General features: G+C 48.5%; 1 protein-coding gene across 1 annotated transcript in view; it reads left to right on the top strand.

The window, feature by feature from the left end:
- Nucleotides 1-21044, top strand: part of Slc13a4 (solute carrier family 13 member 4) — a 37628-nt gene that overhangs the window by 8596 nt on the left and 7988 nt on the right. The window contains exons 3-10 of the mRNA XM_050148056.1: nt 9305-9441; nt 11293-11465; nt 11872-11926; nt 14837-14876; nt 15617-15697; nt 18015-18202; nt 18839-18958; nt 19993-20094. Of these exons, the coding sequence (XP_050004013.1) occupies nt 9305-9441; nt 11293-11465; nt 11872-11926; nt 14837-14876; nt 15617-15697; nt 18015-18202; nt 18839-18958; nt 19993-20094 (896 nt within the window). The remainder of the gene's footprint in view (nt 1-9304; nt 9442-11292; nt 11466-11871; nt 11927-14836; nt 14877-15616; nt 15698-18014; nt 18203-18838; nt 18959-19992; nt 20095-21044) is intronic.

Raw genomic sequence — 21044 nt, 5'->3', positions numbered from 1 at the left:
TTCCCTCTGAACTAACCTGTTTTCACCTTTCAAGTGGTGTATACCAAAGATAACTTTCTGTAGACATGTGTTGTCTAGGACTTGTAGTGTCTTGTGGCCTGCCTGTGTCCCAGTGCCCTCAGTTGTGGTTCTCACTTCCTGTGCTTCTTGGGGCTAAAGAGTATGACCTCCACATGAAGGAGAGCATGTGAATGGGTTGGTGTGGCCCCGAGACTGTGGCTTTTGTCCCTCATATCATTCACTCAGCGTTCTGAGTTCTAGATCTTCCATTCAGGATGGTACAGTACCCAGAGGGTGACAGAAGTAATTACGTCATTTCTGCCCACTCGAGTCTTATTTCTGGCTCCTGAGTTCCCACTACCAGAGGCTATTTATAGTCATCAGTGCTCTGGAGAAAACAGAAGCCACCCAATAGAAGGACGGGACAACTTTAGCTGTAGATACAGACATGGAAAGAGATGCCTGTGTCATAAGGAGCTGACTCAGCCGGGCTGCTGAGACATTTCTTGAGTTGCTGCGGCAGCAGGAACCCCAGGAGAGCCCTGGGTGTGAGCTCTGTGAGTCCAATAGCCAGAAAACCAGGGGGTCTGATGCCGTAAGTCCCAGCGGAAAATAAGATGAGAGGCCCCAGTTCAAGCAGCAGAGCCGGGGAAAGGAGTTTCTTTCCCTTCTCTGTACCTTCTGCCAGGGTTCATGGAACATCATCTCCGGGCACTGCAGTATTTAATCTTCTATAAGGAGCCATAGTTCCCTACCTTTGTTTTATGGGAGCGAACCGAAGTTCAGAAATGTTAAGTAACTTACCCAAGGTTGCACAGCTAGTAAGCAATGGAACCAGGACTTGAATCCCAGGGTGTGTGATTCTAAAACTTAAACTTTTGACCTCTGGGCCATTTGTACCAAAGGCTTCTACTGAGTTAATAAATGACAGGCACAGCACAGTATTCTGCACTAGGAGCTCTTGCAGAGGTGAGTTGGCCAGAGCATCAAAGATCTGGAACCTGAGAAGCCTAGGGAATGAAGAAATGGTTTAGGGAGACATAGCTTCTGGCTTCTGTGTCTAGCATGGCGGCTTCAATCCAAATTAAACAGTCAAAGGGCTAGAAGGAGCTCCCATAATGGATACCATGCATAAGGGGAAACTCTGGAACAGGTGGCTGTGTGTGGTCCTCAGATTCATGTTCCAAAAGGTTTGAGCCAAATGATCATCACATCAGGGACACTAGGCTAGAGATGGACTCTCCTGACTTGGCAGATGATTGAACACTTTGGTCTCCTTGACTTTAGGATTCTGCCATTCGTTTTTTGGATAGGTCTTCACACATAGTCTAAGTTGACCTCAACATCCAGGCATTCCCCCATACCTGCCTACAATCTTCCCAAGAGCATCCCGTGATACTTCCCTCAGCTGGTGCGCAGAACTGGTCCTGGTGCGCAGAACTGGTCCTGGATTTTAGGTTCGTTTTGTTTGTTTGGGCTCGACTCGACTGTAATTGTTACTGACATCTTATCTGTCTTAAAAGTCTTCTCATCAGCCGGGCGGTGGTGGCGCACGCCTTTAATCCCAGCACTCGGGAGGCAGAGGCAGGCGGATCTCTGTGAGTTCGAGACCAGCCTGGTCTACAAGAGCTAGTTCCAGGACAGGCTCCAAAGCCACAGAGAAACCCTGTCTCGAAAAACCAAAAAAAAAAAAAGAAAAAAAAAAGTCTTCTCATCCCTTACTACTGTGTTGCTTGCGATGCTGACAGCCTGGGCACAGGAGCAGTGTCACTCGGGTCAGCTGACATCCTCTGTGTTTAGGGGGAACGGCATTCAGAGAGCACCAAAGGAACAGACAGGGAGGTAGGGGTGGCGTGAGATGCATCGTGGCACCATGGGAGGAGCTTGAATCAGTTTCCTGGGAAGCCCAGGCACAGAAATTATTTCTGATAGTACTTACATGTTCCCTCTGTACACTCCCCCTCTCCCTCCCCATCTTCTGCCCCAGCCCTGCAAGCCACTAGGCCAGCCTCACTGAGATTCGAGCTCCTGCCAGGACAAGAGAGATTGGAGGCAGCCCCCACTGGGATAGCAGCCGTGTCCTGCTGGAGCCTGATGTCATGAATCTGCCTCCCTGCTGGCGCCCAGCCTTTCTGACCCTCTGGGTGCCGCCTGCTGTACAAACCCTGGCTTTCTCTGTTTATTCAACACTGAAGCCAGTCCCCCTCCCTGCTCTCAAGGTCAGAAAGGGCTGACCCTCCTCCTGCAAGCAGGCCCTTTGTTTCTGCTGCACGTGGAGGCTGACCCTCCTCTTGCACACAGGCTGCACATGGAGGCTGAACCTCCTCCTGCACACAGGCTGCACACGGAGGCTGACCCTCCTCCTGCACACAGGCTGCACACGGAGGCTGACCCTCCTACTGCACACAGGCTGCACACGGAGGCTGACCCTCCTCCTGCATGCAGGTCCTTCAGGGATGTGGGCTGCACCTCAGGTGGGCCATCTGCCATAATCTCAGCCTGCCCATCGACCTCAGCTGAATTTCATATCAGACCAGATATGGAAGCTGTAGACCCTGTAGCCTTTGAGGCTAAGTTCTTATTTCTGTGGGAGGAACAACTTCCTCTGAGCCATCACCAGACCAAACTTCATGCCTGGCCTCAAGCCCAGCCCCTGCCTCAGCCGTCCCACTCTGTGTACTTTGCAGAATCCTACGTCAGAAACTGGAGTTGTGGAGAATAAGGTCAATACCTCCAGCCACATGGGAGTTAGGCCAGATTTGGGGTCTCCCTGGGTGTCCATCTAGGACCCCTTGCTAAGGTAGAGTGTTAAAATAATTTTTAAAATATTTATTATTTAGTTATTTTTATTTATGTGTATGCATGCAAACCTGGATGAGTTTATGTGCACTGCATTCATGCAGGTGTCCTCGAGGCCAGAGAGAGTCAGATCCCCTGGAGCCAGAGTTATAGGCAGTTATGTGAGTGCTAGGAACCGAACCCGGGTCCTCTGGAAAAGCAGCAAATGCTCTTTATCACTGAGCCATCTCTCCAGCCCCCAGAAGAATATTTTTTATAAGCGACAGTACCTTTTTTCTCCTTCTCTTTTTTTTTCTTTTCTGGGATCCTTCATTTATTTCTTAAGGAGTGGGAGTCTTACTGTGTAGCCCAGGCTGGCCTCAAACTTTCCATCCTCCTGCCTCAGCTGGCATTACAAATGTGTGCCACCAGGCCTGACTCAATACCTTTTCTTTAAACCCAGTCTTAAGGACTCGATATGCAAAACAGGAGAAAGAGCAAGGCCTACTCAAACAGGGACAGGAGCCCGAGGTGCCAGTTACTTGGACTTCCCTGGTCTCTTTCTTCCCACAACTATCCCTGGAACTAACAGAAGCAGGTGCATTTGAAAACCAGGGTTCCCAGGAATAAAATCCACTGATGAGAAAGAGCCCCTACAGGATATTCTCAGCATAGCCGCATCGCTGCCCTGAGGGAATGGCAAGCAGAGAGGTAGACATGGCTGGCCTTTGTGTCCTCCTTAGACACTAGCCAGAGTAGTGTAATGTCCTGGTTTTGACAGGACCCAGTGCTAAGTCAGGCATCCAGTTCTGGGACTAAAGTTGTTGTAAATGTGTCCACACTGTGGCCCCCAGACTGCATGCCCCCTAAAATAACTATGAGTTCAGTCCAACACAAAATGTAAACTGGGGTTGGGGAGATGGCCTAGTGAGTGACAGAACGTTCTGTGAAATTAAGAGGACCCGAGTTCAAATCTCCAGCACCCATGAGAACAGCAGGTGTAGCTCAGGTGTCAAGTGCTGCGCCTAGTCCCATGGGCCAAAGAAAGGTGGATTCTGGGAACGCGACAGCTGGCCAACCAGGCTGAAAGAGCACGCTTTAGGCTCAATGAGAGTTTTGCCCACATTGTAAAACTTGCCAGGGTGGAAGTACCTACCCCATGGACATTGTGAGACCCTTGTGCTGTTCTGAGTGTGAAAGGGCCTATCGCGGCATCAGCTTACACACAAGAACAAGGAGTCAGTCCTCTGTCTGCCTGTCTCCCATGAGGATGGCCCCCAAAGAGGTTCAAGCCCACATTCAAGCAAGATGAAGTTGATACCTGGATTCCCATTCTCAAACTTCTTGAAACAGAGCCACAATCTACTTCCTCCCATTAAAAAAAAAGTTAAAAAATAGTTAAAGTAATACTTCATAGTCCACTACACACACACACACACACACTTATACATTATAAGTAAGGGCTATGTCCCAAGTCTCCCTGTGGTTGCCTAGAAACACGGTGCATTAAACACTAGATGTATTATGTTCCCTGGTGCCCTGCAGTTTTGCCACTGAGGACCAGAGTTCAAATGTCCGTCTGGAGTTTAAGCCCTTTCCATCACTCCAGTCCTTGCTCTAGGGTCATCACTAAATACACTGAGTTCCTTGAGCACAGGTACTCCAGGATGACAGTGATTCTTAGGACTAAGATAGCCAATGGATGACTAGCGGGAGACCCACCTATACAGAGTGGATACACTGGGCCTGGGGAGAGCGCCGTGTCCTGAATAGGAGGCAGGAGATTTCATACTGCTGCTGGGAAGAGTACAAGTCAAAATTCAGGGATTGTTTATTTCTGGAATTTTCCAACCACAGTGGGTCACTAAAACCACAGAAAACTAAAACTGCAGATCAAGGGAGGTGGCTGTGCCCAGGGTACATTCGTGTCCAGGGAAAGGAATATTTAAAGCTCACCACCTTCAGCTAAAGTCCCCTGCAGTTCCCTAATAAAGGACTACTTAACAGGCATCCTTTGGCTTTTGCCCCCCAATCCAAGGCCAAGCCAACTCTTTCAAAGTCGTCCCCCTCGTCCCTCTCTGAGGAAACCTGGATGGATCTCTCTTCTGAGTCCGCCTGTCCCTCCTGTTCCTTCTCATTCTCTCCTCCTGCTTGTGCTGGCAGACCGGAGCTCCGCCCCTCACTCCCCAGCCCCGGGCACTGATTTCTTTTCCTTTCTTGATAAGTACTTCCCTGCTGAGCACTCCTAGGGGCCCAGCTGCTCTGTCTCGCTCAAGGCCACCAAGGCCCTGACTGTTAGTGAGTTAAGTCGTTCTGCTATTGCCACTTCCCAGGCGGGAGTGACCAACATGGGGTCTGTTAGCTTGTCCTAGAGCCTCTAGCTCATGGGCGAGATGGTTGGGTATGGGGTAGGGGTAACAGCCAGCGGCTGCTCTCCAGAGCCCAGGCTCCTCCCATACCCCTCTCTCTCTGATGACACCTTTTCTAGGGAACCCATCTCTTCTAAAATGCAGTCTCCAAATACTTATTCGCTTCCGGGAAAGCCAGAGAGCTGAAAGGCAGAGGAGGCAATGGCTGCCCCCACACTCATCACAAATCCATGAGCTATCTTCCTGGGAGAAGTGCCCTGTTAGACCCTAGTGCTGCTTATAGAGAACTCCAACAGGTTCTGCTGTCAGCTCTTCCAAGCTGGCAAGTATTAAAACTTGGGGAAGGGACAGCTGAGGAAATTTGTCCCGATAGGCCTGAGAAGAGAGAAAGAGTATAAGATGTGGGCAGGGAAGGGAGACTCAGTGCTGGCAGCTGCTAGTGAGGTGTGCGTGCCCCTGTGTGGGCACTGCTGGGCTGGGAGTCGGACGCTGAACCTGTTGGAAGGGGACTGGGACAAGGTGGCAGATCCAACAGAGTCAGGAAGCAGGGAGCACACTTTAGAAAACGGTTAAGATAATCCTTAGGAATCTGGAGGCTTGGAGGTGCCCTGGAGGGGCTCTAACTAAGTGAGGTCTTATTGTGGAAGAGAAGCCAGTGGGCTGGGAAAATCACAGACACCGCCACGGAGCAGGACTTTCATTCACCAGTGTGAAGGAGCAGCCAGCCCTGTTGCTTAGCTCTGTGCAGGAGCCTGCTCCATATGCTGGTCGCCCCAGACCAGGTCAGGCTTTGAGTAAAGTTTCTAGGAACAGGAAGAGAGTTGCCAGAAGTCCAGGTTGTTATGTGGCAGGCCATGCTAGCTAGGTTTGCAGCTGGCATTTACTGGTAGCAACAACTTTCCAAGGTAGGGATTTACATAACCCTGCTTTTCATTGAGATGAAAAGAAAAAAAGCCAAGAGGGGTTGTGTAATCTCCCTAGGGTGGCTGACTCTGGAATTCTCGCTCCTCCCACTTTCCTGTGCAACCTCTGTGTTCTCAGCCTATATCAAGAGAGCCCCTGGCTCACATACAAGAGGTCAGGGAGGACACCTGAATTGATCGAAGCTCACCAGACACTCAGTGAGAAAACATCACAGAGCCAGTAACACACTGAAGCGGAGTCTTTGATTGGCACCCGGCCTCAGCAATTACAGCCAGTGTCAAGACTGTGGCTGTGGGTGAAGGCTAGAAATGTATGCCGGCCTGGGCTTTCTGGATACTGAATGGCCCACTCGCAGCTGGTTTCCGGCTGGTCCACCTCATACAGCATGGTATCTAGTAGGTTTTAGCTTTGGCAATGCTTGGATACCCCACCTTTGCCCTTGCACTGTGACTTCATACGGGTTCCTCAATCTCTCTGAGTTCGCTCATCTTAAAACTAAACACAACCAGTGGTCGTCCGCTAGGACTTCTGCAGGGCTCAGTGGAAAAAGCAATTGTGAACTGCAAAGCACCTGGAGTGTAGAAGGTGCTCCAACCTACCTGATGGTCCTCCTCTTATCCTTGGGTGGGACCGCGAGAGAGTAGTCCCACCTCTGAGGAGCACTGAGCCTTCTAGAAGACATCACAGATGAACTGGTGTTATGAGATGGCACATGTCAAAGTAGCAGAGAACACGTTGCTGTTGCCAGCCTCCTAGGAGAACAATTACAGTCTCATCAGCTCTTCCATGGCAGGAAGCAGGGGTCACAGGGTAGTACACGGATCATTCCCCGTGATTTCCATGTCGTATGTCTGTTGTGGGGTTCTCTCTCGGTAGACAGAAAAATGCAAGCCTGTCCCAAGCCAACTCACAGAAGCCTAGGGAGGAAACCGGAAAGGTACTGGCCCCATAGCATCCCAGTCACACTCACTCCTTCTGAGGGACAGTGTCTTCCCCAGGAACGTCCGAACTACCTGTAGTAAAAGACCATGGTCAACTGATGAGGAAGCTTGGGGACAAGAATTAGGTCAACCAACCAGGCGGTGGTGGCGCACACCTTTAATCCCAGCACTCGGGAGGCAGAGGCAGGCGGATCTCTGTGGGTTCAAGGCCAGCCTGGTCTACAAGAGCTAGTTCCAGGACAGGAACCAAAAAGCTACGGAGAAACCCTGTCTCGAAAAATCAAAAAAAAAAAAAAAAAAAAAAAAAAAAAGAATTAGGTCAACCAGAAGCACAGGGCTCTGCCTCCCAGGAAATGGTCACAGGCATGAACCACACCGTGAAAACAAAAAACTCATGAAATTTCCAAGCCGGGTCAGGGGTATAAGCAATGAGAAATGGAGTAGGTTCCATTGTTGTGGCTACGAAGGTTTGCTTGAACAAAGTTTAAACTAAACAAGTCTATCATGAAAGCAGGAGTCTCCTTCCCCCGCTCTTCCTCACTTTTTCCAAGTCCCAGCCAGCCAGCCTCAGAAGCCATGCCTTTCACCCATGCTACCCTCACCCCAGGCACTAACCACCATATTCCCATTGAGTCACTGGGTTTAGACATTATTAAATAACACCTCCCATGTGGCAGGTAAGAACTGTGTTCTCTTACATCCCCCCACCCCATGGGTGGTTCCCTTCATTCTCCAATAACTAACTATACGGGAGGGGTGGTGGCTGCAGGTATGTATGTACCACAGGGTATATGTTTGAGGCAGGCTCTCTCCTGTCTCTGCCGCTCTATGACAGTCTAGCTGACCGGAGAGCTTCCAGGTGACTCTCCTGCCTCCGCCTCCCATCTCCACACAGGAGCACCGGATTACAGATGCATGCAGATTTACGTGGATTCAGGGGATCCCAGTTCATAGCAGCAGGCTGGCTGACACTTATTTTACCAACCACACCATCTCCCCAGCCCCCCAACTTCTTTTAGTTCAGTAACCAAAAGGAAACTCTTAGTGTGGTTATGTAAATGTCATTGACTTCCAATCCCACATATTTTACTATATTTAAATGTCCTTTACTGTGCAATTATTTTTCCTGAAGTTAAAAATGTTCTTGTTCAGTCACTCTGAGAGACATTTTTAAATTGAAAAGTTCAACTCCTCACTCTCTGCCATGGTTTTTCCATCTATGTGATTATTATTTATTGATTGATGTATTATTAATTTATTATTTTATTTATTTATCTACTTTTGCATGTTATTCCACTATTGGCAATCCATAATTTTTACTGAAAGACTGAAGAGATGAATGTAAAAACTAACCCAACCTCAGCACACACCTCAAGCCACCAGCCCAGCCTCGCCCTGAGCTCTCTGCAATGTTTAGCTAAGTAAAGCCACAACCCCAGTCTTGCCCCAAGCGCTCTACAGTGTCCGGAATTTTTGCACCGGGTCTGAACTTGGCTTTGAAGTCTGTTCCGAATGTAGAGCCAGGGATGAAGACAGAATGTTCTGAGTGAGGACATGCCAGATCGTGTGATGAGAAAGGGGTACACCAGGAGTGCGGAGGTTCCACAAGGGAGGGAGTGGGTGTGCGGGGGAGACCATGCGGATGAGAAGGGAATGCTAACGAAAGTGAAGGATGAAATATTAATTTAGTCTATAATTTTATTCTTTTTTTTCCCCCTTTGAGTGAAATAGGAAAACAGGAAGGCAAACTGTAAAATTCCCTTCAAGAATTCTATCCCGTGGAGTGTGGTGGCACTTGGCTAATAATCCCAGCACAGGTCTATGCTATTGCATCCTGTTTTAATAATTTTTTAAAGATCAAAATAAAAATACATATGTGTGTCAATTTTTTAAACACACATTCATAAAATAAATAAATTTATTTAAAAAATTCGTATTAAATTCAAATTTAGTACCTACCTTCTACAAGTGGAGACTATTGGCCACATGGGGTTATTATTGGAGGGGGTGAAATGGGATGGCCTTTGTGAAGAGCTTGATATGGTGATGCCCAAGGTCAGCCGGTGCTTAGGAGTTAACCACCCATTTTAACTAGTGGTGGAGTTTAATGGCAGAGTCCGACCTGGGGAAAGCCCTCGGTTTGATCCCAGAACGCTAAGGGGAGGAGATAACCAGGTATTGACTAAGCCTCACCTCCCTGCTTCTCCTTCACCAGCCTCTGGCTCTCAGAACACTCCGCACTAGCCATGGTTTTTTCCCAGCTGGTGGCTGACCTCGCCGCTCTCCCTACAGGTGGCGGCTGAGTACTTCAAGAACACCACACTGCTGCTGGTGGGTGTCATCTGCGTGGCGGCCGCCGTGGAGAAGTGGAATTTGCACAAGCGCATCGCCCTGCGCATGGTCTTGATGGCCGGAGCCAAGCCAGGCATGTGAGTCACGTGTGGGGTCCAGGGGGCGGGGCCTGAGCCGCAGCAGGATGTGTACTTGCGCTCCTTTGCTAATGAGGAGATGACATCAGAGTGATGGACACTGACCTCCCGCACCCGTGGAAGAGATCCGATAGCCGGAATATAGATTTGAACAGTAGCCCTGATGGCAACTCTCACCTGATCTAAGGCATTCACGTCACACCTGGACTGTAAGGACAGCAGGTTTGCAACACCTGAGGGCCTCGATAGAAAGCACAAAATGGACCAACAGAAACAGTTTGCCAATTTTTTCCCCTATAGGTTAGGGTACACACTGGACCAAGAGGTGGGTGTCTTTCCCATTGTCATTTAAGAAAATATGGGTGTCTCTTTCCATACACCCGAGTTGCTGGTGGTGCTTCAGACCCCAGACCCATCAGGCAGGCAGTGAGTGTCTCTCCATGTCCTCACATCCTCTCTCTTTCTCCTTCCACTCCACCTTCAAGAGGCCGGCAGGGAGAGATCCTCACCCTCACTGAATATGCGGGGGCGCCAAGGGGGACGGTTTTGTGGGATCGGATGCCTCTTGTTTGTCTTCCCTTTCTCCGCGCCTAGTTCAAAACTTCCCACTACATCTTATGTGAGCTGCCTCGCCAGTCCCAGGGGCAAACTGTAAATCAGATAGCATTCATTTCCAGCATCGGTCTTTTTGATGTTGGAACTCTAAAGCGTGTTCCTGTCTCCCAGGTTGCTGAGGGGAGTTGCTAACTACAGCTTAATCCACGCAGGCCCCAGCAACCATCTGCCCACTCAGCTTCGGGGGTGGGAGGTGGGGGCATTTCTTTCATCCTGTAGGGACCTTGTGGCTCCTTTGTTTTAGTTTAGCGTTGTTTCTTTTGTGGTCCTGGGTGAGGGGGTTGGTGGGATGAGTGAAGCAAGCCGGGACCTTGTCCTGGGCAAGCACTGTAGCCCGGAGCCACATCTCTAGCCCCTGCAGAGCTCTTGAAAACTATACTATCGACAAGACTTTTCACCCATTTGTGTTTCCCTTCTTCCCTATTTACCACACTACCCAAGCAAGTTTGCACCCGCGTGGCGTGCTACCATTAGTGTGCAAAACATTTGAACCATGTTGCTGTCAGTTCAAACAAAAACACTGGCAGGACTCTGCCCTACTTGGGCACAGTCCACATATGTGCTGCCCCCAGATTGTGCAAGGTCATCCGAAATATAAACAAAGCCACTTCTGTGTCCTTATCTAATGACAATTAGCACCAGGTCTGTAGAGGCACAGCTTGCCCTGTGCTTCCAAGTCAAGGGGAGATAATCTGAAGGTTATTTTCGCTCTGTGTTCCTCCAAGCTTGACTCTTCTAGAGGCCAGCTGGAGACACACACACAAGCCGGGACAAAGAGCACTTCTGTGGCTTTGCGGCCATTCCTGCAGCTCGTTGATGCTGAGACAAGTATCCGGGTAACTGAGTGCCCGGACTTTCATCTCTGTTTGCTCCCAAATCACTTATGCTGACTTACACCGAGCAAGGGGTACAGTTGTGCCCTAGACTCCCTGGTTGCAGGGAGAGGCGAAAGAACCCCCTTGTCCATAAGAGACACATCACAGGGCTCCACCTAATGTCCACAGAGCAAGAATAACAGTGAGTCCGTATGCTGGGACCTTTCTACCAAAGCTATCCTTTCCCACTTTAAAGGCTTTTTCCTGGCCATTAAATGTGAATCATTCGCTGGACCAATGCTGAAATAAAAATTTCTCTGCACCGAGCATTGGGAGCTCGAAGTTGGCCAGCACCCTGTGGGTCATATGGGCCCAATTCTACAGCTGCATGCTCCACCCCAATCGCCCCTGCCCTCCACAGGCTGCTGCTGTGTTTCATGTGCTGCACCACCATGCTGTCCATGTGGCTCTCCAACACCTCCACCACCGCCATGGTGATGCCCATCGTGGAGGCCGTGCTGCAGGAGCTGATCAACGCCGAGGAGGAGCAGCTGGTAGCGGGCACCTCCAGCCCTGAGGAGGCGGAGCTCATGGGTACAGTTCGCTGGAGCTCAGCTCCCCTCAGCTCCCCCCGGCCTCCTCTCTGGATTCCCTGCCAGTCAAGGCAACACTGCCCAACCTGGTGTCCATGCCCTCGTCTTCATTTCCCTACTTTGCCCATGCCAGGTGCCATAACCTAAGTACCCTTAACCCATGGACACTCTCCCTTCCTACTTGGCTCACAGGCACCCCCCCCCCTTCTCTTTGTCCCAGGTGCTCGAGCATTATTGCAAAACTCTGGGGTCTCTCTGCATCTACACCCCCACTGTACCCTCAGACCAGAGAGAAGGGGAGGGGATCATCTACTGCACCTCTGTCCCTGTCCTGAGTCCCTGGACTTCCACACACAGGGTCCACTCCTGCCCCAGTTTTCACTTCCTGTGTTTCTCTACCACAATAGGTCTTGATGTAAACAACAGACAAACTTCTGTGGAACTCATCTTTGTCAACGAAGAGTGAGTATGACCTCCCTCCTCCCAGACAGAGCTTCTTGGGCCCATCGGAGAGGCATCTCCTTTAGATATGGTGTACCAAGCTCACCAGCTTGTCTCCGTCCATAGACTCTACTTCTCAAGATCTTGAGGAGGACGAATAAAAAGATGTTACATCTGAGTAAACGTGGGAGCTTGCCCTGTGGCTGCTAAGGACAGTTTCACCCGCACTGATGTGCTTAGAATACCAGGGGACAGTTGGTAGTGGACTGTATGATGCTCTAGCCAGCCAGAAAGCCAGGAAAAGAGAAACATGTTCTTCAGCGTTCATATGTGTGGAGTCTACCCACAGCTGACTTCCTTTCAGACCTATATACAAATACGGTTGTTATGGGTATTCCAGAGTGAACACTACACATTTAAAAGTTGTATTTTGGCCGGGCGATGGTGGCTCACGCCTTTAATCCCAGCACTTGGGAGGCAGAGGCAGGCGGATCTCTGTGAGTTCGAGACCAGCCTGGTCTTCAGAGCTAGTGCCAGGATAGGCTCCAAAGCCACAGAGAAACCCTGTCTCGAAAAACAAAAACAAAAACAAAAACAAAAAAAAAAAGAAAAAGTTGTATTTTGTGATGGGTCTTTGTAATTTTTCCTTTTAAATTAAAAACAAACAAACAAAAAAACAGAGAGTTCACACTGAGTGAAGTCAGCCTGTATAGCTGGACAGACACAGAGAGGACCTGGCAGAACTATCATCTTTGTCTTACCCCTGTCCTCCATTATGACATATATATATATGTCATATATATATATATATATGTCATATATAGCCTTGCTTGCCTTTCACCTTTGCTGGTATCTTAGGCAGATGCCACAGTTTTCCTGTTTTTTTTCAGAGAGGCAGAAGGATCCTGTTTTCAGATCCTCAGCAGTCTAACCCAGGCTCATGTCAAATCTCTCATCTCTCTCCAAAACTTCTCTCCTCTCCTTGAGCCCACACCTGTTCCCCTGGGCCTAAGCCTGCAGAAGAAAGAGATGAAAGAGAGGAAAGGAACCGACCTTCCATTGTCCCCCATCCCATCCCCTACTGTCCCCTCACTCTCTTGCTTCTGCCGTCTCCAGAGTTGGGGCAAATGTAGGATACAGAAAAGACCAAAGGGCAAAAACGTTCCAGGCTAGAATCCTGTCTGAGATCCAGTCCCTAGCTGTCACTTGTAGGTGCCCACCTCCAGGGTTCACAGGTGACCTTGAAGTGACCTTTTAATCACCCAGGCCTGATGGCTCTTGGCTCTTGGATGGCCACATATCTCCCTGTAGTGGGGAGCGGCGGGCTGTGTTCTGCCCGGCTCCCAGCCGCCTGGCTAGCTTATGCCCCGAAATAATTACATGGAAACTGTATTCTTTTAAACACTGCCTGGCCCATTAGTTCTAGCCTCTTATTGGCTAATTTTCACATCTTGCTTTAACCCCTATTTAATAATCTGTGTAGCCCCATGAGGTGTGGCTTACCAGGAAAGATCTTAACCTTTGTCTATGTTGGATGGGAGAATCATGGTGACTGACTGACTCGGCTTCTTTCTACCAGCATTCTGTTTGCTCTACTCCGCCTACCTAATTTTCTGTCCTATTAAAGGCCAAGGCAGTTTCTTTATTAACCAATAGACATATGACCCTCCTCCATCATCTCCCTCCTTGTCAGTGTTCTGATGGTTCAGCCTCTTCGTTTCCTGTGGTCACTGTTTTCTAGGCAATGCTTTTCAAGATGGCTCCCGTCCTGCTTCTTCCTGTGTGTCCCCTCCCTGAGAAGATGGGCATCATGCCCACTTGCACACAGGCTGCTCCTATGACCACAGTAACTATTCTCTCTGGCCCTTCTGACTCCACTGTGTCAGTACCAAAAGTCTGAAACAAAAGCTCAGCTGTCCCTTGTCCTCCAGGATCCTCTGTGTTCATGATAGCACAGGTATTTGGTGTTCTTCCGTGTGACCAGTGCCTCCCCTGCCTTCTGAAGCGATCCTCGCTTCCCTCTTCGGCCAGTCTAGGAAGCAAACATGAGTCCTTCATCTAATCTCCAAAGCACCCTTTACTGTAATCCTCTTCAGCTCCCGCTGACGCAGCCTTGACGCACTGATGGTTACCAGACTCTATGTCCCATGTGTCAGTGCCCAGCACTGTCTTCTGCCTTCATAGTGGGTGAGCCGGTAGGGCCACAGTCCACACAACTGACATAGACTATAAACAGCTACTGAGAACTCCGTGTGTCCGGATTTCTGATTGTTCCCATCTTCCTCTGTCTTCAGGGAAAAGACTGGGGAAGCCAGAGGTATGGGAGGCACTCGGCGCATACAGCTAACTGTCCCCTCCCTGAGGTGCAGCTACTGACCCAGATTCTTCCTCATCTTTTTTTCTTCCCTGCATGCCCTTCCTGCTGTTGTCTCCTCAGATAGCATGTCACACATTTCTGTTTCTAGATTGTGACCTTCTTGAGGTAGCTAGTAAGGATACCATCCGGGCACAGGTTTTCCAATGAGACAGTGAGAGCCCCACGGGCACCCACTTCTGACATCCTAGCGCTAAGTGGTGGTGTGACTGGATGCTGGTGGCCTGGATCTGTTACGAAGGTTGATGGTGTCGTAAAGACTGACGCTCGAATTTAAGTGCCTGCACCCAATCAGAACTCCATATCTGCTATTATTGGGGGTGTTGGTGCCATTTCAAAGGAAGCTGCTGGCCCGTCCCTGGGAGGAAGCAAGCCCCTGGACTCTTAGAGCATCTTAGGAGTCAAGGGAGACTAGGGAAACATTGGTCCTCTTTGGAGGCTAGAAAACTTGAGTCTAACATTAAGACCCTTATACCAAACACCGAGCACGAGAAAGAGCACCCTTCTCGCCACGCTTGCTCCACTCGGCTCTCCCTGATTCTTTTGCTTCTTTTCAGCACACCAACTGCAGACTTCACCTCTCTGATGCAGAACAAGGTATGGCCTCAGTTTCCTACCCTGGGCTTTGACATCACATGGAATTCCCTCAAGATAACCGAGGCACCGAGATGCCTGGTAGCTTTTTCTGTAGGCCAGCAGCCTCGGTGGATTAAGGCTCTTGAGATACTCCTGCCTCCCTGAGTGCTAGGATTAGAGGCATGCACCACCACTGCCTGGTTCTGTGCAATTTTTTAAAAAAAATTTTATTTAAAAGATTTTATGTGTATGTCTGTATGTGTCTGTGCATGTGTGTGTATACATGTAAGTACAGAGTTGTGCAAAGTCCCAAAGATAGTTTCGGATCTCCTAGAACTGAAATTCTAGGTGGTTGTGACCTGGGTGCTGGGAACTGAACTCAAGTCCTCTGCAAGAGCAGTCATACTCTTAATGGCTGAACTTCCGCTCCAGCCTCCAAACTGAGGATTTCACTGTGGCAGATCATTTCTAATGTTTCGTGGGTTTGGAAAGAATAGAGTTCTTCACCTGCTAATAAACTCCCGGAAGCTCGTCTTGCTTATAAGAACAGAATGGTGATCCCAGGTTTCAAATCTTCTTCCCCTGGCTGGATGGAACCTGTAAGATGGATCCTGACCCTGAGTGGGGGTGCCCTTAGGAATGCCCTCTCAGCCTTCTGCTCTCTGAGTCCCTATGGCAGCCCTGGGACAGTCAAGCGGTACCTCTCCAGGCACTTGGACCACATGCTCTTCCTAACAGCACGATGGCTTTTGTTCCAGCAGAACCTAAACGGTGTGCCCATGGTCACCAAACCTGTCCAAACAACAAACCAGCAGCAACCAAAGAGGCAGCATTCCTCACAGGTAACTGAACCCTATATGAAATAGCTTATTACCTCCAAAAGGTGCTGGTCCTGATGTTGTCATTAGTGAACTGTCCTTAGCGTCTGTCATGTGTGCCATGGAAAGAAAGTGCCTGAGCTCAATGGACAGAACCAAGAGCCAAAATGTGCCACTTTCTGGGTCACAGATCTTCAACTGTCAGTGTTTAATGTTGGTAGAGATGAGGTTCAAATGATTCTTTGAGGGCACTATAAATATTTATTTCTAAAATTACATTTAGTGTGTATGTGTGTGTGTGTGTGCAGTGTGTGTGCAGTGCAGTGCATACACGTACACACACAGGAGTATGCAGGTACAAATGTGGAAGTCAGAGGTCAATTTGGGGGAGTCAGTTCTCCGCATCTACGGTGTAGGTCTCAGGGATCTAACTCAGGTCATCAGGTTTAGAGACAAGTGCCTTGGCCCATGAAGCCATCTCACCGGTTCCCACAGTAAATATTCTCTCTTAGTGTCCTGAGGATATAAGCACGGGTTGCTCTTCTGCACAAATGAGCCTTCTCCTGTTGCTGTAACTCTAAAACAAAACGCAGATATGCAGCAATGCTGAGGCTGGTCTGAAGAGGCATCGGGCACCTAGAGCCCTTGATTTCAGACATTTTTATCTATCACCGATCTCGTCGTTTTACATCTTCGCTGCCACCATTTATGAAATGTTTATTCCGAGAACATGTACCAAGCCCAGTGCTAGGCATTTTCTCCACAGTCCTGGCTCAACAAAGTAGTGCTTTTGAACTTCATTCTTGCAAATGAGGCACAGCAATGAAATCAGGAGTCAACAGTGGGGGGCTGGGAAGCACAGCATCTTGATTCCAAGGCAGTGTGCACACATAGTTAAACCCTTGGTAGACTTGCGGCTATGAATTGAAAACCTGTTAAAAGCTACAGTTAGTTCATGTATTCAGCTTCAGTATAAATTTCATTAGAAGAAAAGATCATGGGAAATCCTTGAGCCAGAGAATCTAAGTGGTCCTTTGTGGCTCAGGCAAGCAGTGAATCTTTCAGTGGTTAGAAGTGCCCATGCCTTACTTTGGTCTTCAGAAGAAGACAGACAATAGTTAAGTGTAGATGGTTTGTTTTTTTTTTTTGTTTGTTTGTTTGTTTTTCTCTTTACTGTTTGGGAAGTCTGTCACCCAGTTCCCCAAATAATCACATGGAGACATTCTTTCTTATAAATGCCTAGCCTTAGCTTGACTTGTTTCTAGCCAGATTTTCTTAAATTATCCCATCTACCTTTTGCCTCTGGGCTTTTACCTTTTTCTATTCTATATACCTTTCTTTCCTTCGTACTCCATGGATGGTTCTATGGCTGTGTGGCTGGGTGGCTGTGTGGTTGGGTGGCTGTGTGGCTGTGTGGCTGGGTGGCTGGGTGACTATGTGGCTGTGTGGCTGGGTGGCTGGGTGGCTGGGTGGCTCTGTGGCTATGTGGTTGTGTGGCTAGGTGGCTGGACCCTGAAATTCTCTTCTCCTTTCCTGGCTCCTTGATCTCTTTCCAGATTTCTCCTCCTACTTATTCACTCTGCCTGCCAGCCCCGCCTATCCCTCTCCAGTCTAGCTATTGGCTATTCAGCTCTTTATTAGACCAATCAGGTGTTTTAGACAGGCAAAATAACACAGTTTCACAGAGTGTGACACATCTTTGCATCACTAAACAAATATTCCACAGCATAAATGAATATAACACATCTCAAATTAATATTTCACAAGAGCTAAGGGCCATGAGAAGCATGGCAAGATGGCCACTTCCACAAAACAGTTTTCCTATGACTTGGAGAGCTGATATTTGTACCAGGCTTCTCCAAGTCTCATGCAGCATGGTAGTGCCTGCCTGTAGTCCCAGCACTTGGAAGGTGGAGGCAGCCAGATGAGGAATTTAAGACCAAGTTTAGTTACATGGTGATTTTGAGGCTACACTGGACTAATTGACCATGGGTCAAAAAACACTTTAAAAATGAAAAGAGTTAGTGAGAGAGTAAGAGGACCCAGCCTGGAAGGAATGGGGGCACCTGCTTCTTTAGTCCATACTCGAGGCCATGAACTGGACCAAGCAAGACTGAGAAGACTATACCAAGGCCGAGACTTATGTGCAGAGGGAGGGGAAAGGCAAGAGAGAGGAGAGAGTGAGGCAGGGAGGGAGAGCTCAAGTATATCATCTCACGAAAGCTAGGTTCTTCTGTAACTCAGCGCCTGTCCACTGAACCATTGCGCCTCCAGCCTCTCTGGCTTCATGTCCTAGATAGCCCATGCTAACCGTGAAGATTCACTGATTTTCCTTTGGTAGGAGAAGCCAGGAGTTCTGACCCCCAGCTCCAAGAACCAAGAACCAAACAGGAAGAAGTACAGATCCCACCACGACCAAATGATCTGCAAGTGCCTTTCTCTGAGCATATCCTACGCCGCCACCATTGGCGGCCTGACCACCATTATTGGCACATCCACCAGCCTCATCTTCCTAGAGTATTTCAACAAGTAAGTCCTTCGCTCACTCAGCAAGGGCTAAGTAAGAACCCTCTATTGGTGGCTGGGCCAGAATGCAGCTAGGTGCCAGGGGCAGAGCCAGAGCCAGAGCGGAGCGGCTGGCATGCCAGTGGAGGAGGGCAAGACCAGTCCAGGATTCTGCCCAGGGAGCTCCTCCATCTGCACCTGGATGATGACGCAAGGGAAACTAGATGGAAGCTTTCCAAAGAACGCACAGCGGTGTGAGGGCTCTGAGGCAGGAGGATGGAAGGAAGAGGAACAGATTGGCAAAGGGCTGGCTGGCAAGACCTACAAGCTTGGCCAGCACCAGAGAAGCCTTCAAGGAGTTTGAAGTAAGGGTGGATGTCATAGTTTTAGTTCTGGAAACTCATTCTGGATGGAAACTGGAGAACAATGCAGAATAGGGGGTTTAGGGAGCTCCCTGTGGTCTCGGGAGGGACTGCCAGTGACAAGGAGGAGCTGGGTTGAGTCTGCACAGTTCTAGGTAATGCCTGGTCAAGCGTCACTGTAGTTTCCTCTGCCCTGGGCCTGCTGTATGTCTCCTGAAGGAGCTCTTGGCTGTCACTCCCAGATACCATGTGGAAATAGCATGTGTTCCTTACCCCTGCCCTGGTCTTCCCCCTCCAGCCAGTACCCGGCGGCAGAGGTGGTGAACTTCGGGACCTGGTTCCTCTTCAGTTTCCCCATTTCCCTCCTCATGCTGGTGGTCAGCTGGTTCTGGATGCACTGGCTCTTCCTGGGCTGCAAGTGAGTGTTCGGGCCCTGCTGGCCAAACACCAAGGTTCTTCCAGAGGCTCTGGTGCAAGTGGGCAGGCTCAGCCCCAACGGCCTGTGCTCTGGGGATGCAGGGGACAGGACTGAGCTGAACATTGCCTCTTCTGGAGACTCAGAGATTTCATGAACTCTGCACTTCCCTCTCAGTGCACAATGAGATGGTCTTAATTCTGACCACTTGGCTTGCAGACCTGTCTGGTTTATCAAAAGCCTGGAGAGTGTCTGATGAAGTTTCATTGACCTCAAGTCATAGCGTAACCTCAGCTGCTCTTAGGAAGAAGAGTCTAAGCTGCCCTGGCTTTCACTCTATAGACAGGAGTGATTTCTGTTTAGAAGTTTATTTGGAATGTGCTTGTCATATCTCTCAAAATGACAAGTTGGACATGACTCTTGTGATATTATTTCTAATATTAAACTGCTTAGTAAGCCTTCTCTGAATAACCATCCATCTACTCTAAAATTTAATCAACCTCAAATGCAAATGGGGAAAACACATATGATGTTTCCTTAGTAAATCACCTACGGAACCCATCACTCTTTACTCAACTTACTGTCAAACCAGCGATGGCTGTATAATCAGGCCAATATTGTAACATAAAACTAGTACCTACCTTTACCCCAGACAAACCTTGTCTCTAGACAAATAAGTATGTATGTATGCACATACACATACACACACACACACACACACACTCGCATGCATACACACACATACACACAATCAACACTCCAACTCTACTCACGTACTTAGGTATATGAAAACAACTAGACATAAATACCCAGCTACCTCTGTAAGACATAAGCCCACACCCCAACTATGTCCGCATGGATATAACCATGGCCAGGGGAAAGGCCCAAGAGGGGCTGGGTAACTAGGCAGACAGAAGCTGTGTGAACAGGAGGGCGGGCAGCGTTGTGTGAAGAGGACAAGGTGACCACACAGGAGACAAGCGGTATATCTGACCTCAGAAGCGTATTTTACCTTTGTGCTCACTCTCCCTTCCTAGCTTTAAAGAGACCTGTTCTCTGAGCAAGAAGAAGAAGACCAAACGGGAAGAGCTGTCGGAGAAGAGGATCCGGGAGGAATACGAAAAGCTGGGAGACATTAGGTAAGAGTTACTGATCCCCTTCCCCCATCCCAGTGCCAACAGTGAAGAGAACCAGCAGCCTTGGTCCTGACAGTCCCCCACACTGGCAGAATTTTCCAGAACTCCACATCTAAGCATTCAGATGGTGCTATTTAATGTCAGAGCCATGCTGGCCCGGTTTTCAGTGACTACCCTCTTCTGTCTTCTGTGTTCAGTCCAAGGTATGGGGTGAAGGATCTAATGGGGCAGTTTGAGAAAATTCAACAGAAAGAAAACACAGCCACTGATGGAACCTTGTAAAGTCAGGGATTTTTACATGTCTCAATAGTGATCCAGCTGTGGGGACCTCGGTGCTATATTTAGAGCATAAAACACAGACTTGAAGATAGGCAATCAATACTAGGACATCACTACCAACTAGACTAACACTCTGTCAATATTCCTACAGTTCCCCATACAGCCTTCTGGGCAATGCTATATGTCCACTCTCAGAGTGCTCCCTATACTGAACTTTGAGTGAAAAAATCAGATAGAAATGATATTTTTAAAGCTTTAATTTATAAAAGGAATAAATGTTCATGGTATGCCATTTATAAAATATAGGAATGTATAAGGAAAAAGTAAAATGGACTTGTATCCTTGTTTTAATTGCTAGCATAATATATTCCTTTCGTGTGCATGTGTAAATTATATGATTAAGCTGGATTTACAATTTCAATTAACTCCAAAGGCTGAGGCAAGAAAGTAAGTTCATGACCAGACTAGGCAACTTAGACTGTTTCGAATTAAAGCCAACGTGAGCTGCGAAAGTTAACTCAAGAGTAAAGCACTTGCTAAGCATACATGAAGTCCTGGGTTCAAACTTCAGTACTATAGGCTATGCATATTATAATTATATGTATATATGCATACCTAATATATATATATATATTATAACATTCATATTTAACGTAGTTGTATATGCCATTTTC

The sequence above is a fragment of the Alexandromys fortis genome, unplaced genomic scaffold (genome assembly GCF_014885135.2).
Source record: "Alexandromys fortis isolate MF-2015 unplaced genomic scaffold, M_Fortis_MF-2015_v1.1 scaffold_57, whole genome shotgun sequence".
NCBI lineage: Eukaryota > Metazoa > Chordata > Mammalia > Rodentia > Cricetidae > Alexandromys > Alexandromys fortis.
This window is presented reverse-complemented; position numbering and strand designations above follow the sequence as displayed.